The sequence below is a fragment of the Poecilia formosa genome, unplaced genomic scaffold (assembly GCF_000485575.1).
Source record: "Poecilia formosa unplaced genomic scaffold, Poecilia_formosa-5.1.2 Scaffold514, whole genome shotgun sequence".
Classification (NCBI taxonomy): Eukaryota; Metazoa; Chordata; class Actinopteri; order Cyprinodontiformes; family Poeciliidae; genus Poecilia; species Poecilia formosa.
In genome coordinates, this window is record NW_006800453.1 from 89,674 (window position 1) to 107,732 (window position 18,059).

The 18,059-nt window shown below is 37.6% G+C and overlaps 1 protein-coding gene and 1 long non-coding RNA gene across 4 annotated transcripts in view; one reads left to right on the top strand and one right to left on the bottom strand.

Annotated features, from left to right (window-relative positions):
- Window positions 1–5,779: 5,779 nt before the first annotated feature.
- The window catches only part of LOC103129103 (exocyst complex component 3-like 4), a 32,661-nt gene continuing 20,381 nt past the window's right edge, over window positions 5,780–18,059 (bottom strand). For 2 of the 3 annotated variants that reach the window (XM_007540066.2, XM_016664821.1), the window contains exons 9-14: window positions 17,426–17,524; window positions 12,080–12,203; window positions 11,477–11,599; window positions 9,914–10,066; window positions 8,525–8,643; window positions 5,780–6,383 (exon numbers count right to left, since the gene is read on the bottom strand). In XM_007540066.2, coding sequence (XP_007540128.1) covers window positions 6,164–6,383; window positions 8,525–8,643; window positions 9,914–10,066; window positions 11,477–11,599; window positions 12,080–12,203; window positions 17,426–17,524 — 838 coding nt within the window. In that variant the 3' untranslated portion in view covers window positions 5,780–6,163. The remainder of the gene's footprint in view (window positions 6,384–8,524; window positions 8,644–9,913; window positions 10,067–11,476; window positions 11,600–12,079; window positions 12,204–17,425; window positions 17,525–18,059) is intronic. The other variant, XM_007540067.2, reaches the window with a different exon arrangement.
- LOC107834069 (uncharacterized) lies at window positions 14,849–17,417 on the top strand. The gene is made up of 3 exons (XR_001659851.1): window positions 14,849–15,147; window positions 15,227–15,545; window positions 16,920–17,417. It is a non-coding gene; the product is annotated as an uncharacterized LOC107834069 (long non-coding RNA).

Here is an 18,059-nt window from a genome sequence, read left to right on the forward strand (position 1 = left end):
TTCTACATCACCCAGTTCTACATCACCCAGTTCTACATCACCCAGCTTTACATCACCCAGTTCTACAGTCCTTCACTGAGAGAATAGACTTTAAAAAACTGATGTCCGTTTATAAATCACTGAACTGCCTCGCAGCAAAATACATTAAATATCTGCTGTTGTCGTATCAACCTTCCAGAACCTCCCAGGCCTTCTGGTTCTGGTTCCGCTCTGCATCCAGAGCAAGAATCAAACATGGATTCAGTTCTTATGCTCCACCAATCTGGAACAAACTTCCAGAAAACTGCAAAACAGCCAAAACACTGAGTGCCTTTAAAAACTCACCTGTTTAAATTTGTCTTTGATTAATAATAAAACTGAACATAGATTTGGTTGAAAAAGTGAAAAAGACTTTCATGCATATTCTCAATTTAACTGTTGTTTACGCTTCACAACAGAATCACAACTAGATCGTTGGCTCAGAAAAAACAGACGTGTTTTTGTTTTATCAAGAAATGACGTTTATCAGCAGCCATCCTGCTGCGTGTGAACAGCAGTAGGATGGCTGCTGTTCACACACAGCAGCCATCCTACATGGCTGCTGTGGATGGCCCACGCAGCCTCCTACACCATTTCCGGCAAACAGAACCAGCATTTCCATGACATATTTCCATGCTGGTTCTGTTTACATGTAATCATATATCTTATCTGTGGAACTGCTCTCAGGAGACCCACCGTTCTCTTCCTGATATGTTTACTGATTTGACTGGATTGTTTTTGTTCATGATATAGCACTAGAAAGAAATCTGTTCTGCCAGCATGCCCAGGCTTGCTGGCAGGGGGGCGTCGCCTTGAAATTCATCATTAATTTAATCTTCTACCTCCATTTAGCTGAAAAGCCAACAGAAGCTTTTAAAAGCCTGACATCATCATCTTTAATAACTTTTGCAAAGTGTAGCGATCTTTTTATATGTATAAACTTCTGACTTTGAAGAAAAAAGTTTGTAGAAAAAAAACAAGTAAAGTAAAATATCTCACCAATTATTGTGACAGTAAATCAAAATTATTTTTGATCATCATAAATGACCTAAAATAGGAAATGTTTAGTCTTATTTAATATTAGTAAGAAAAACAAAGTTACCTTTTTATACATTATACATATAAATATCTGATTTCTGCTGTACGTCTGGTGTTTATGCTTCACAAAAACAGTTTATTCCTGTTGATGAAGCAGTCACATTTAAGAACTTTTTCCTGGATAGTTTCTATGTGAGGGTCAGAAAATAAAACTCCAATTTGATTTTGTTTTTTGTTTTTTTGTTTTTTTTTTCCAAAAGTTGACTTCTGGTTGAACTTACACAAAAATTTGGACTTAAAAAAATCTTCCCAAATAAAGACTATAGCAGAAAGATAGCAAATATTAGAATAAGTGATTCTATTAGAGATCCAGAAGTTGATTTCTGTTGCTCTTGTTCCCATTTTCATTTCAAATCTCTCAGCCATGATAGTCAAACGAACAAGCTGCAGCTTTTATGGACCAGATGTCTGGAAAAGAATGAGGTGGGAGGGTCTGTTTGTTTTCATATCGTTTTTGGGACTAAAATGTTGCCCGAGTCTCTAACAGCATTTTGGTCCAGAGTCTTTTTTGAAATTCATAATAAATATAATCTCATGACATTTTACAGAAAAACAAGTCAATCCAAAATCACACACAGGTTCAAAGTCATGTGCCTACACTCCATTAACAAGGTTTTTTGCAAGAGTTTCTTACAGTCACAACTCTTGCAAAAAGTTGTGGTCTTCAACTTTTTGAAGTTGCGCTTGTCCTCGAATTTTTGCTACTTGTAATAGTTGAAGAAAAAATATGCTATTAACAGAAATTATTCCAAAATGTCTCAACATAAGATTGCATGAAGCCAAGGGAGGGGATGTGGAGGTAACAGAGGCTTTTTCCTGAAAGAGACAAAAAAGAAAGTAAGACCTTCAACTGATGTGTTACTTACTTATAAAATGGCTAATCTAAGAGTAAAAAAAAAGTAATCTAAAGTGGAAAAATCACAGTTCAAGTTTAGAAATGAAGATTTAATGTAACCTTTTGACTGTTCCAAATAATGAGCAAAGATACTGATAACTGAAATAGAAAACTTGAAAAATTATACCTCAATCACAAGTCTGGCACTTCACCTTCACAGGGCAGAGAAACCTCTACTGCAAGAAAATAAGAAGGTTCTCCAAAATAAAAGAGAAATGAAACCAGTTTTTCATTCCCTAGATAAATCGTTCCATGTTTCTTCAAATTTAGCTTTTCTTTCTGGTTTCTTTCTAAGCTGTTAATATTAAATCTCATTTTCTCTGATTTCTCTGGTGCAATTAACAATGATTCACTATGTCAGAAAGGAAGATGTTTAAACAGCCTGATTGATGTAAAATGTATGTAAATTAATCAACACGCTATTTTTTTTCTGCATTTTTACCTGAGATAACACGACCTTCGGGAATCTTTTTTACAATAAAAAGAGGAAGCGGCCGTTCTCTTTTTGTAACTCATTACATTTTTAAGAAAAATTGGTTTTCCTCATGATGTCCCAACATCTGACTGACTGAATTTGTACAGAAGTGAAAGGAGGTTTACTTTCTGAACACAGCGCCGCAGCAGCTTGGTATTCTTAGAGGACATGACATTTAAACAGTGCAGTTCTGCTACACTGCAGAAAATGTCCTTATCGCTACATAAATGATTCGGTTTTTACTTCTGTGGTAAAACGATGACAATGTGCTGCTTGGGTGTTTCGGCTGTGCAGAGGAACAAATTCTGATGTTTTTTCTCCAGGCGGTTAGCGACCCGCTAACCTTCCTCTGAGTTCCTTTAAATCAGGACTAACAGCCACCTGTTCACAGCTGCCTTTCATTTACAATAATTGGAACACTGATCAGTATGTAACAGTTCTTCATGATTTAAAAAAATGCTTGTTTCCTAATGGGTCATGTATTGTGTTTTTATGTACAAATAAACTTGGTTTGACTTGCGATAATTAAGTTACAAGATAACTTAGCCAGAGTTTCTGTAGTCAAACAGAATAACTTCCTCTTAGTATTGATAGGTCTCTGACCTCTGACCTCTGCTCCCTCCACCCAGCTGACAGATAGCCGCATCGTTAGCATCACAAAGTTTGTTTCTATTATAGCTGACTGAAAAAACAGAGATCATATTACTCATGTAATATCCTGAAGGGAGTTTTTACTGTTGCATTTGTTAACGTAGGAATCATTTGTGTGTGTGTGTGTGTCATTTGTTTTCTCTTTCATTCCCAACAACTTCTTTTGTTTTGGTTGATATTTACAGTAAAAAGCATCAGCATCAGTTTTATGACCTTTTGAACTTCAGTTCCTCCTGCTGGTTTAAAACACATTTAAACCAGAAATGAGATAAATAATGTGGGTTTAGAAAATCATTCCTATTCTCATTGGTCTTTTTGTACAGGATTAAGAATATCACACAACCTTCACAGTTATTTTCATTATTTCTTAATGTGTAGGAACTTATTTTTGAGGCGACTGTAGCTCAAAGGGTCTTACAATGAAAACATGTCTTTGATTCCAGCTTCTTCCTGACATGATGCTTAGTGTGTCTGTGAATATTCAGTTACATTCAATAAATTAGACAATTAATTAAAAAAAATATTTGTTTTCAGTACCTCAGTTGACTGAACGAAACACGTAGATGAATTTCACACAGACTTCTGTTGTCAAGCGTTCTGTTTTTATTTGTTCATGATTTTTCTACTTACAATTCATGAAAACAACATTTCATACTACAATATTACATCAGACCAATAACAAAAAATGTATCTCAAGTACAGTAATGTGGGCTTAAAGAAAACTGTTTAATACACTGCTTAAAATGTATTTTTAATCTGAGCCTCATCAAAGTCTAGATTCTAACTTATAGAACATGATTGTATGTGTCAGTGCGATCTGGTGAATATGGCTCTAGAGTAAAGTGCTTATCGTTGTCATGACGATGACAAAACATACTCTCTACATTTGGTCCGTTTATCAACATACAGTAGAAAGGTCATGTTACGCATTAGAAACAGATAAATAACCCAAAATGAATCTTTCCCAGGATCTTATGTTTGACACTGAAACATAAAAAACCCCATTTTGAATTCAAATAACATAAACAGGACAAGAGGACAAACTCCATCAAAGTTTTAAAGCTCCAATTGTTAAAATGTTCAACGTTTCATTTTCACATGGTTTTACACTTTATTTCGCTTTCTAAACTGATGCTTCCTGTGACGCCTCTGCACTAAACGGCCAGTTCAGCATCATGTTCGATGAACCAATGCACACATTCTGACACACTGAGAAAATAGGCGAGGGGATGGCACCAAACCGGAAGAATCTGAGTTAGCTAGCTTGAAAACCCCCTCAGAATGCATAAAAATGCTTTACTTAAAAGAAGAAGATCTTTGCCTCTGAACACATTCCTTCAGTGGGTTTTCCAGTTCTTGGTATTATTTTTAATGACAAAATGTGATGAGAGAAAACATTCACTCAGAAAACCATCTGTAGATTTACCTGAGCTATTATTACACTCAACACATCTACAGTGGCTCCCAAAGTAATAAACACCCCAGTTACAATTCTACAAATGCAATCATCTTAGATCACAGTAAATCTGTTTCAAATGCTTTCCACCTTTAATGTGAGACACATTATGTGCTTATCAACTGAAATACAAATATAAAAAGTTTGCATTGACATAAGTTAACACAAACTGTTGAGCTTATATTTTCTAGAAATACTTTCTGACATTATTTCAGCATGAAGTTATTATATTCACACCTGACGTTACTTAAAGTTCAGCAATTCTGGCAGAATTTGTTGATGTGATGATGTCATCATTTTCACAGAGGTGAAAAAGATCAAAACAGTCCCATTGGATGAAGGTATTAGTCAGGAGAAGGTAAATTCCCCCCCACAGCATCATATAATTATATGTATATGGTAAATGATCATCCGTTACTGGACAACAATCCAACAATCTGGATGAAACCTCCTGGATATCTCTATGAAATAACTTTTCATTCATATCAAAGAGGCAATATTCTGTGTTTTCCAAGGCACATAGTGATCAAGTAAGTATGTCAGCTTCAGCTGTTATAAAAAGGCTGTATAAGTTTGTCAAATATGACAACACCCTGAAATTGGGCCTCTGTCTCTTTAATAACTCCTGCTCTTTCTGAAACTCAGAAAGTCATCACAACATGGCTCCTCTATTAACTCTTTAACAACATTTTTGATTGCTCTGAAAATTAGCTCCTATAATGACCTCAGCAGATGAGCAGTGTTTGCTAATTGATGCTGGCTAGTCTGAAGGAGCTGAGTCGGGGAATTGCTCTGTGAGACCAAAGCTGCAGCTCTGAGGAGGAGCTTCGTCTTGAAGGCGGAGCTAGGTCCACCGAGTTGTTTTCCACAACTGAATGGTTGTTATGGAGATTAGATTATTTCTCAAACAAGCATGAAAAAAATCAAGGCAACACTCCAGGTTTGTTTTTGATGAGAAAATAATCTCATAACATGCTGCAAATATCAAAAAATTGATTTTACATTATATTGCCCCTTTAAATTTTACTCAAACGCTTTTAGAAAGACATGAAATACCAGCTTTTACTTTCTTCGACTGTACATATATTTGATAATTTGCTTGTTTGGTTTTTTTTTGTTTGTTCTTATATTTAATCTTTTCGCTCATTTTTATTTTAGCTGAATTGACTTATTGCATATTTTTGTGTTTTTTTTGCTTCGTAAATTGATTTTACTCTTCATGAACTTAACCAACATGTGACTCTAACCGTGTTGCTTTCCAGAGCAGGAAACATATCATTTTTAAAAATCAAATATTATGGTACAGACACATCTATAGTCTAGCTTTAGCTAAAAACAACATTAATCTTGTGTGCTTTAGTTCATTTCTAGGCAGTGTTGCTTTGCTGAATGCTCATTATTAAATGTCTGAACTCCGTAATGCAGAGGGAGGAACATATAAGTTTTGTTGTTTAAGTACCGGACCAGACTGATGCAGAATAACACAACCTGAGAAAAAGTGCAACGTGGCGTTTCCTAGAACCGGTCTCCATGCAGAGCTTGAACAGGACGTTTCGTCTGCATTTCCTTCTCAGCTGTGCGTTTGCAGGAAGCTGAGACAAGAGAAAAGCGGGTTGGACAGGCAGTCGGTGTTGGCTGTGACCTGCATGTCCCCAAATAAAACTTGGCCTCTGTCAGTGCTGGTGCTGCCCACTTCCTTTCTGAGCGCGGTGAGTTTCTGCAGAATGAGGCGGTGCTCGCGGCCCCTCTGGAGGCCCCTGAAGTAAAGAACTGCAACCAGATGTTTCTTGCTGCAGGTGGATGACAAAAACACACAAGTACATTAAACCACACATAAACACACAGTATATGGTAAAAGTAAGTGCACTCCTCACATTGTGTTAATATTATCTCCATTTGATACAATGTAAAATAGCTTTTACAACGGTTTAAATTTTACTCTCATGTCTGAACAACCAGCAACAAATCTGAGTGAAAATGTCCAAATTGTGGCAAAAGTGTCTATTTTGTCGAGCCTTTTGTTGCTAGCATTTTAGACATTAAAGGGGCAGCAGTGTGTTTTCCATCTACATAATATCATCTTATAGAACAATCAAGTGACTGTTTTACCTTCAGTTTTTATAAAAATGCTGTACATATGAAATATGACTTAAAAGAAAGCCTTGAAATTGGGTTTCTCTTTAAGAAACTCTGCCTTCATAAAGTCATTGTAAGATGGCCCCTTTACTAACCCTTTAACAACATTTTTATCAGCGATGCACTGAGAGTGGCTCCTATAACGAGCTCAGCAGATGAGCAGTGTTTGCTAATTGTTGCTGGCTAGTCTGAAGGAGTTGAGTTGGTCCACCCAGACACTTTACACAGCTGAATGGTTGCCATGGAGATTAAAGGATTTCTCAAATCATACATGACAGAATCAAAGCAACACTCCAGTTATGTTTTTGATGAGGGAATAACATTATAAAATGACGTAAAGCTCAAAAAAAGTTGATTTTTAGTAGCAGTAGTTATTAGGCAATTCCCATATTACAAGTTACTTTATTCCTTATAAATGAAGGAACAGAGTAGTGGTTACTTTCAGCCAGCTGACTGTCAGTGTCCAACAACTTGTCATGGAGGGGCCGTTATGTGTTGCTCTGTGTTTCATTCACCAGATGGAAGTTTTCCATCATAACATAATGATCTTTCTGAATTATCCTGGTAAAATAACTGTGCTTTTTAAGCATATTTTTTGAGGCTTGGCTGCATACAGTCTATGTGTTTGTCTTATCTCTAAGCATCACATTATTAATCTGTGCTGCCACGGCCACAAAGAGGAAGCTCCGTCTGTAATGTCTTTGGTGGATTTTTTATTTTATTTTTTCACTTATTTTGACAGCAAAACCACAGATTTCAAACACGGACATGGCGCAGTGATGCAATAACCTTTCAGAGTGTTTCACTTTGAGTAGGCTGTCCAGTTTATCATAAACTAACCTGGGTGGACAGAAAACCCCTCCATCAGCTGACTCAAAGCGGCTGCACGCAAACATTCCATCACTCCACATCGTTCTTATGCTTTTGTTTTGGTTTATTTTATGATTAATTGCAGCGTATCTCGTATCACTTCTGTTTTTCTTCCTGTGGAAAGGAAGAAAATGGTATTTCTAGAAGACCTTCACTCTGTCCACTTACAGCTCTTAAAGCACGTCTTCCTGTCTGGAGGTTTTGTGTCAGGATCAAATAACATAATCCAGTATTTTCAAGGTAGTACAAATATTTAAATCTAAAATCAGGTTTACTGACACACTGAACAGGTTCCACACTGTTATTATTTACTGAACAAATTCAAGCAAAAATGCTTCCAAGGGGATTTAAAAGGGAAAGTAGCAGCTATGTAATCATGTGACGACTGCTGTCAGAGCAGCAGCTCCGGCTGGGTTCTCTCATTGGGGCATTCCAGTGTTAGCTAGATGAGAGAAAGGGAAAACACCAGGGATGAACTTTAACACGATGCTAACCGTCTATCCAAGAAGAGTTCCAAGACTCTGAAGGTTGACATTCAACAAAGTTTAGATGATGAATTTGTCTTGGAAATTCTCTCTTTCCAAGACAGAATTTCCCTGAAAAACCACCTGGATGTCAATGTGAGAAAAAGAAATGGAAAAAACAAAAATAAAAGAACAAGGACCGACTCTTAAGTGGTATTGCATCCTCTGAAAACAATCTGTAATTTATATATTTTTTAAAAATGCTCTTTTTTTTTTTTACAGATTTGTTAAATAAATTGAGCAAGTAGCAACTACCTACACCAGTGAATCACATCAGCACAACGACTTCTCTACTCCATCATTTCTTCATCTTCATGCCTTTTTGAAAACAATGACAAACCTGCAATAATCTGATCTTGTGAACAATAAAACATCGTGATGACAGCATCACGTCGTCATACCTGAAGTCTGGGTAATGTTCCACTAGAGGCTGCAGGTGGTTCTTGATGTCTGTCTTGTTTTGTCTGATGATGGTGCTCAGGTCGAGTCCTACATGGTGGAGCCACTCATGGCTAGATTTCTACATGAGAAACAAACACAAGAACAGGTTCTGCTCAGGTTGTTATGTGGCTGTTTTTACTGCTAGGCAGGTCCAAACGTAGGGTAGGGCCATACGGCTGAAAATTATATCATAATATAAGCGTTTCGTATCAGTAAGCGTCGACAATTATTGATTAGATTTTGTTTTAGACATCTGGAATATTGCCAAACTGGCGGCATGACCTTTCCTGTTTCACTCTACGTTGTTGTTTTTTTCTTATTTTTAAGCAGTTATGAGGCTCAGTGGTGAAAACTGAAACTGCTGCTGCACAAGGTACTCAACAGGTTGTTGCCAGGTAACCAAAGAACGAGTGAGTTAATTGATGCCTCCCACTGTGTTTAGCTAGTCGTGAGAGGTTGAGCAGCTAAAGCCTTCCCTCTGCCTACATTTCCCAGAATGCTAGAACTGCACGTTCTCAAAAGCCTGAACCAAAGTGGTCCGCGCCATTTTCATAGGCAAGTACAGCACAAAGCATAGATGAACCATGGCTTCGAGACCATGACCATGTCAGTAAGTATACTGACACTCTTGACCAGCATGCAACAGAAATATAGATTAACAAAATCGCTTTGTAAAAGACGTACAAACTCTTTGTGTGAAAAACAAGGTTCTGGTGACTGGCAGAGTGAGTACATGTAGTAACATACAAGTAGGTATGTCCGCCTTAGCTTGCAGATAAAAGCTAAGTTAGCTAAGCTAATTTTGCTAGTTCGGCAGTAAATATCACTGATATTTATCTTAGTATTACACAGTGGTGGGTAGAGTACTCAGAAATTGTAATCAAGTGATAGATGTGATGTACTCATAGTGTTTATAAGTTAGGAACAGGGGGGAAGCTAGTTCTAAGCTTGTGACTTGTATATTGTTTTCATAGCAACTCCATAGCAACTGCCAGCAAGACGGTCGTCAGCTACAAAGTTTGCAGAAGTGTGACATCACATGAGAACTATGTATATTCTATATATTGAATATGGAATATTCTACCAGATGTATCTATTGGTATTGATCCAGCCCTGTCGAAACTTTCTACCAGTATCGTTCTGTACATATTAAACCTCCTTCTCATGGCTTGGTTCCAACAAGAACCAGCAGTTTTTTTACACTAAGGCATAATGTGGAGCTAAAACATGTTTTGTTGTCTATGAAGTTCAAATACTGTTTGACTTAAAAGGCCTGCAGCAAAGTACACAGTCCAGATTAGCTCGTGCTACTGTTTAACTATCAAGATTATTTAAGATTTCTGTTTTACCATGTCGTCAAACAGATCGGTGAGCTTGTTCCACTGTTCGTTGATCTTGGCTCCAGCCTTCTCGTGGTTCCGGTTCTTGCACGAGTAGTTATTCTTCATCAGCTGCCCGACGTATTCCTTCACAACATAGTAATGCAGTCGGCTGGCAAACTCCTGTCCAACAGAGAGAGTGATGGATTATCATAACAGGATGCAACCAGAAAAGAAAACGCAGGATGGTAAGTGTGTTTGTATTGCATGATCCCAAAGCATTAGATTATGTGACCTTAGACCTAAGCTTCCACCAATTCATTGGTCTGCTGGCCGCCACACCAGACCCAAACAACAATTCACTGGAATTTCTAAGATGGCTAATAAAAAAGTTAAGAGTTTCCTTTTCCGTCTTTCAGGGAAATTACAAGACTTAATTTATCCTGAGGGATTACGATCACATATATTATGCAAGCTTTCCAAGACAGAAATTCCCAGATAGAGCTAAAAGCTGATATTTCAAACCAGATCCACATTGAAACATGTCCAAGACAGACTGGACATGGTTGAAAGGCCACTTTTTCACAAGAAAAATAAAAATAAAAAGGAAGATTGCAGTTTGCAAATGCACTCAGGGACAAAGACCCTCATAGGGACATCAGAACATCCATCATTAGATTTAAGATATGGGACACAACCCTGCAAACACAAACCCAACTTTAAAGTATGAGGCCACGTATGATGTCAACAAAGCTACAAAAAAGATGAAGCTAAAGCGTGGGCGCCAGTTGTGTCCCGTTGTATCTCAAAGTCTTCCAAAAGAAAAATGACCAATGAGCTCTAAGGACAATCAAAGTCACAGTGTTGGAGTGTAAACTCCACCTCACAGAAACATTTCTAGGCAAAACTAAAAAGGTTTTGTGATTACAAAATGGACAACAAACGCATCTCTGTTCACTGCAAAAATTTTGGTCTACTTTGTAGTGCAAACATCTTTCTACATTTGAAATAAGACAAAGCTAACTTACAAGTGACTTTGAGGAGCTTGTTTTAAGTAAGTAATTACTTGATATTGATAAAAAAAAAAAGTGCTAGTCCCACTGGCAGATTATTTCACGTTTTTCCAATGTTATAAGTGAAATAATCTGCCAGTGGAACTAATACATTTTCATCAATATCGAGGAATTATTGACTTAAACCAGTTCTGCCTGGAGGAATGGGCCAAAACTCCAGCAAACTATGGTGAGAAGCTCCAAAGGCTTGAAATGTGTGTAAACTACTGGATCCAAAGTAGTAAAAATATTCTCTCTCTTTTTAGCCTGGCTCTTTGCAATTTAATGTCAGACAGTGAGAGAAATGGTCATGTCAGTATTTGTAAAAGTCAGACTTTAGTTCTATTTTAAACCCATAAAGTCAATTAAGCTACTGTAAACAAAAATGCTGAATAGTATTATTTAGTTATTATTTTTCTGACCAGTGGTATCAGAGCAGAATTACAACTTATTTTGGTCCAGCTTTCAGTGCTCTGTTCACAGGATTGAATCAGATCCATAAAATCTGATATTTTTTGCGGCCTAGTCAAATCCTCGTCACCTTTACGTGCAGAGGCCTCATGGAGTCGCAATGATGGGAAAGCTGCTGTATCCGGCCATCGAGTTGTTTGAAGTCATCATCGTTGGTGAGCCACTTCCTCGTCATCATCCTCCTGAGGAAGGGCTGGAAAGAAATCACAAAAGAGAAGAAAATGTCTTTATTGGATTCTGTATTAAATTTATTTATTTTTTAATGTTTCCAGAACAAAAGGCTGATACAGCAAGACAAGACAGGAGAATTTGCTTAATATTCAAAAGGATTTGCCTTCAGTAAAGATTATTGTAATATGGCCATCTTTTTTTTTTTTTTTTACAACAGCAGCAACAACAAAGAAGAAAAAAAAAAAAAAGCATGTTTTACATATTCCCCTTCTGGACACATTTTCTTATTACTCAACTTGTGCATTTCTCCTAAGTGCCTCATTTCTATACATCTAAGCAGCGACTCTGACAAGGTGGTAAAGATCTTGTTTTCAGTTTCTCATGTTAAAAAAACCACAACAGCAGCAGCTGTGTTTTAAGAGGAAGTGAAAGGATGAAAACAGGAAGTCGCAGTTTGCCTCATAAAGCTTCTATAGTATTTGAAAACACCAGATTGCATTACCTTGACATCCTCTTTAAATTGTTCCTCCAAAACCTCCATCAGCCTGACGATGAGACCTTTGACCTCCTGTTTGAAGCCTTCCACCTCGTGTGGACAGCTGTCCTGGTACGCTGCCATGTGTTCCCTGTCGACAGACGACAATAAGAAATGAAAGAAAACGTCAGTTTTGAAGCCGCACTCCTACTCCGTGAAAGCTTTCACGTTTTTGTCACGTTACGGCCACAAACCTCGACGGCTTTCACCAGAATTTGATGCGATAGAGAAACAAAAAGCTGTGCAGAACAGAACAGGGTTCTCAAACACATTAGGATTCAATATTTGATAGATTACATTTTATTCTAATTACAGCTGCAGGGTTCCAGAGGTATGTCTCTATCTGCTGTTCTCTCCACTTTCTAACAACAGATGCAACAGTGGGCCGTTAAAGCTTAGGATATTGTTTTGGATCCTAAACTTGGTTAAAGTGTCTCCAAAGCGAATTGAGTCATCATACTTTGGACTTATTTGTACGTTCGGTGCCTAAAGTCTGAACTGAACTTGGAAAGAAACCTTTTCAGTTTTCTGCTTCATCTTCTTGGAACCGTTTGCAGAAATACATGAAAATAAATTTTGTCTCTAAATGCTTTTACGGTTCTTCTTACTGATTTTTAGAAGGAATCATCTGTCTCACTGTCTTAGCTGAAGAATATTTTCATTTGATTGATTAGTGACGGTGTTTATTTTTCCTGTAATCTCTGTGTGCCGCTGCCAGTCTTCGCCAGGAAATTTTTGCAAGAGAATTTCCTGGTAAAGTAAGGTTAAGAAAAGGTCGGCTGTGTTCCTCGGTCTTCATCATGTTCTCCTGTTTTACTCATAAACATCTCAGGCTCACACTGAGATTCAGTTACGCTCCTGAGGACGATAATTACAAACTTCGTAAGGCAAATTTATGTTACAGCTGTAGGACGTAACTTTAATAAAAAAAAATTTTCTTTACATACCTGTTTTTTACCATGTTGTGTGGTACGAGACCGTCTATGGAAAAAAAGGAAAAGAACGAGGCCCTCTGCCTTCTCCCAGCCCTAACTGGAGAAGGCCAGGAGACGAGTCTTAACACCATTGATCACAATCTTGTGCGGCTATGCGCAGCTTTAAAGCATTTCTTTGATGAACGAACATGTTTACCCATTCGTGTGTGAGTTGTAATGATGGGATTATAACCCATTGTGATGGACCGAGTTAAAAACAGGAGGAGTCACAGGATATTAATTAGAAAAATAGGGTTTTTTTTTAACCCAAAAATTGTAAATGACAAAAAGATAAACTGAGCTCATAAAAGATGTCAAAGAAACGAAACTGAACTCAGGCAAAAATGTAAACAAACTGGCTGCCCAAACAAACATAACTGACCTAACAAAGAAATGACACACAGGGGTTTATATACTGGCTGATCAGACCAATTAAGACACAATAGGGATAACTAAACACAATACAATTACAAATAACACAAAACAACTAACAGTACAGCTAAGTTTGGCTAAACTAAAACCCAAAAAATGAAAATCAAAAGTATTAAAGTTTAAATACTAATATTTACTTAAATACAAAACTTATCTAAATAAAGAAACTACAAATTTCCCCTGCCAGCAGGAACTAGTGGTGCAGTCCAATCAGCATTTAAGCCTGCTGAGCCCTGGCATCCATCTTTTGTCTGGCCACTCCAAGGCAGGTAAGTACCGGCAAAAATAAAGTTAGTTGGAAACAAATTAAACTTTAAAGTTGATATAAATACACATATTAACTAAATGTGCGCGCTAACATAAAGAACAAATGTATCCAAATCAACTAATAAATGTTTTACTCAAACTAAAGTGTTGTATTTGAATGAAAAAAATAAATTATGAAAACTAAATTGTGCATAAGAGTTACTGACTTCTGCCTTCAGAGTGTGGCCATGGATTTGGCCATCACACCCATCATTATGGGATTACTCATTATTTCTTCAGCAGCATCATGAGAACCAGGGATTTAAAAACGCTGAACAACCTGAAAAAAGATGACTTGTTCTGTTCAGGGGACGATGTTATGGTGCACCAAAGGATCCTTCATAAAATCCAAAAATATTACAGACAACCCTGAGTGTCCTTTTCCCAAGACCATCAGACAACAACGCAGCGTCTTCAGTCAAAGGCTTTTTCCAAGACCGCTGTGATACAAACTGCTGCAGGAGATCAGAGCCTTTATCAGCTACAACAACGCTTTGAAGAAATATTGTACGAGTTACAACTTGTCATTTCTCTTTGGGATTAATAAAGTACATTTGAACTGAATTGAAGGTGAGGTCATTTTAGTTATATAGCCCATTTTCAGCAACAAGGCAAATCAAAGTGCTTTACATGAATTAGTAAAAGCACTTTTTACAACAAAACAACAAACCAAAGGAAAGAGCAAAGAAGAAAAAAAAAGAAAACAAAAAGCACAACCCCATGTTAAGAATAAGGAGTCAGTAATTTACACACTAGTAGGAGTTTCTCTGGATTCCTGTTCTGATAATGTTGATCTGAGGTAATGAGTAGTTTCTCTAGATAAGTTAAAAGAAGTTTTTCTTCTAATTCCTGAATGTATAAACTAGATCAGTGTTTCTCAACCCTGGTCCTCACCGCCCCTCTGTCCTGCTTGTTTTAGGCATTTCCCTTCTGCCACACACCTGAATTGTATATCTGGGTGATTAACAGGCTTCTGGTGGTCAGGCAATCATTTGAATCAGCTGTTCTGGAATAAAGGCACGTCTAAAACATGCAGAGCAGAGGGGCGGTGAGGACCAGGGTTGAGAAACACTGAACTAGATGCTCCTGGTATAAGTATGAGTACTCCATAATTTATAAGCTAGAAGGAGGTTCTCTGGATAATCCTGAGCTGAATCATCTCTGTTTAATCAGACTGGCTGAAACAAATCAGGCAGACTTTTTTCTTTTCACATCAGAGCAGCGTACAGACGGCACACAGAAAGCAGACATAAAGCGTGCAGATAAATAATCCCTGCTGAGTGAAACGGTAAACCACAGAGGCTCAGGATGAGGCCGCCTGGGGTAATCGTCATGGTTTGGGGCCAAAAGGGGTTGGTTAAAAAGCCTGCACCAACTACTTCCTATTTTGTCTCACTTACAGCAGAGCCGTTTCACATTCACTGCTCCGTTTCCATGAAATCACGTGACCTCTCATGCTTTATAAGGCTCTGATTAGCTCTGCAGTCTCTCGTGAGTATTCCCTTCACCTCTTTGACGAAGCAATGTTTTCACAATTTCACTATCACAATAAAGCTTTTAAATGTTCGTCCTTCTCCCACTCCAACCTGATTCTCACTCTGCTGCAGACAGGTTGACAGCCGAGAAACTCCCAGCAGACGGAAATCTCTGGGATGACACATCCAAACTCTTCCATCAGAAGAGATTGGAACGCAGCAAACTCTTCTGATGGTAGAGCTGAGGTTTGTTCTCTGCATGTCAAAGTCAACACACAGAAACAATTCATAATATAGTTCATAGAATAAATGTAGGAATGAGATTCAGTTTTGAACAGGAACGTTTTTGCTAAAACCAATTGAGAAAATGTACTTCTGTTGTTTTAGACTACTTTCAAAATAAAAGCCCGATAAAAGACAAGAAGGGCCAACCATAAAAGGAAGGACTTGGATGGGACAATAAATTATAACATTTATAATAACACTTTTTTTGTGGAACTTGTAAGAAGAGCGCCACCAGATCAAATAAAGTCTCGCCAGAGATCAGAACCGTCTCTGTCTCCACATGCAGAGTGTTTCATACAGAATCAGATACAGAGTGTTGGACTGGGTTACATAATGTGTAGATCTGGGTGATGCAAACCTGATAATGGTTTGAAAGTTCAAAAATGCAGATGTGAAACCCATATGATTTTTTTAAGAATTTTTTTTCTTTTTAACAAAGTAGAATTCCCCTTGGTTTCTCTGACTGAGACCAAACTAATCACCACATACAGATGCCAAAACATGAATGTACTGCAGATATCATGAGCTTCAGTATCAGTTATTATGATAAACTAAACAAACAAAAAAAATCTATAACTATCCCTTTAAATTTGTGTCAGCACGCAGTTGCGAAACCTTTGGAAAGACTTTCCAACATTACCTCAGAGGCTAGCTGCATGATCTGCAGAGGAAAATCTGGATGTAAAAATAAAGGAGAGTCCTCAAACATCTGACAGCTGAATACGAGGATCTAATCTAACAGTCACATGAATAATTTCACTAAACTTTTCTCCTCAGCTGCAAAATCAATTTTGTGAATAAGAATAACATTTGTTTTTTGAGCAAAACAAATTTGATGTTTGATTCTTTTGGTTCAACTTATTACCAAATTTTCTGTGGAGGGATTTATTCACCTGACTGACTGTGAGGGTTTCTGAAATCAGGCTCAGAAACTAAGCCTGATGGTAGCAGATGTGTTATCAAGCGGCCCATATATAATCATATATGGATGATTTTGTATGATTTACAAAATCATCAACTTTAAATAAGGTCCAATTCAGCCACAGTATTTCCCTCAGTGTCATAAGCCTGACGGGCCTCCAGGCTTTACTTGTGTCCCCACCAGGCTAAGCATTGTTTGTTTGTTTATTATAGGTTTTGTTTTTCACCAGTACCACTGAGAGCAAAGACGAGTTAGAGTTTCTTTAAAATATATATTAAAGAAACCTTCCTTTCTTTGGTGAACATTATATGATGATTTTGTAAAAAACAAAACAAAAAACAAACAAAAAAAAACATAATTAATGCAACACAGAAGTCTTTGTGTTTAAATGGTGTATGTTGTTTTTCTGCCAGAAAAGAGAGCCTAACCAGAGGAGCTGAATCAAATACCAGAGTGAAAACATCACACATCTCCTGGATTTCTCATTCCACAAGAGGCAGCTTGTGAATCCTGCCTTCTATAACACTCATATTGTAGTTCCTGCATTCTCAGAGTTCTGAAAGTGCTATTTTATAATCTAAAGCTCAGAATGTAGTCTTTTATCTAATGCTCCTACTAAAAAGTCATAAGCAAAGCCTTTATTGACTGAAACTGACTGTAGAGCCATGCAGCTGCGAGCAGACAGAACTGCTTCCATGAATCCCTTGAATAAAGACAACGCTAAACTCTTTTGTATGATGTCACTTCGGCATGTACAGACTACTTTTTACTTTCTGTTTTAAAGTTTGTCATCTGCAGTCGAGCCCCAGCAGTTGCTTTGTTTTTCTGTGGGCAGAAGTGGGGGCAGCATGTTTGTGGGTTTGGCATCTTGTTCTCCTGCAGTGCATTGTGGGTATCTATGTGAAATCACGTGACTTACTGTAAAGCCTGAAAGCTGTTGATGTAGGTTATGTGATAGTCGGTCCACAGCGGCTGTGGTTGGAGGGCGCCACAGTGGCACTTGAACTCGGTTTCAAATCTGGAGAGGAGAGAAGACGTCTTAGAGGAAAAGAGAGGCAGAGCTGCCAGACTGCAGGGGTTTTTTCTTGAACTACTTCATTTTATGTGAAGTTAGAAACTCGGATTTCTAAGATTTTATGTCATAGAATAGAACAGGGTGTCCAAAATGTTGCCCGAGGGCCTTTTACGGCCCTTGGACTGACTTTCATTGATCCCCAAATGCAATTCAAGAATTTAACATGTTTAGTCCTCCAGCAAAGATGGTTAACAGAGACTGGTTATTTTTTAAATTAGGAAAAAAATGATAAGAAATAAAAAAGTTTAGTACAACACAAAATATGAATACTCTTAATAAGTAGCCTTTTTGCATTTTCTTTAATTTTGTAGTCAATCTGACCACATTTATCCTCCACTCTAAAGCAGACTTGAATGCATCCAAGTCTGTATTTACTGAATTTACACCAAACACAGCAGGTGCTTTCAGAGAAAGAGTGACCCAGATCTGGTACTTGTGCCTAGACGACTCACTTTGTGTGTGTGTGTGGATTTATATA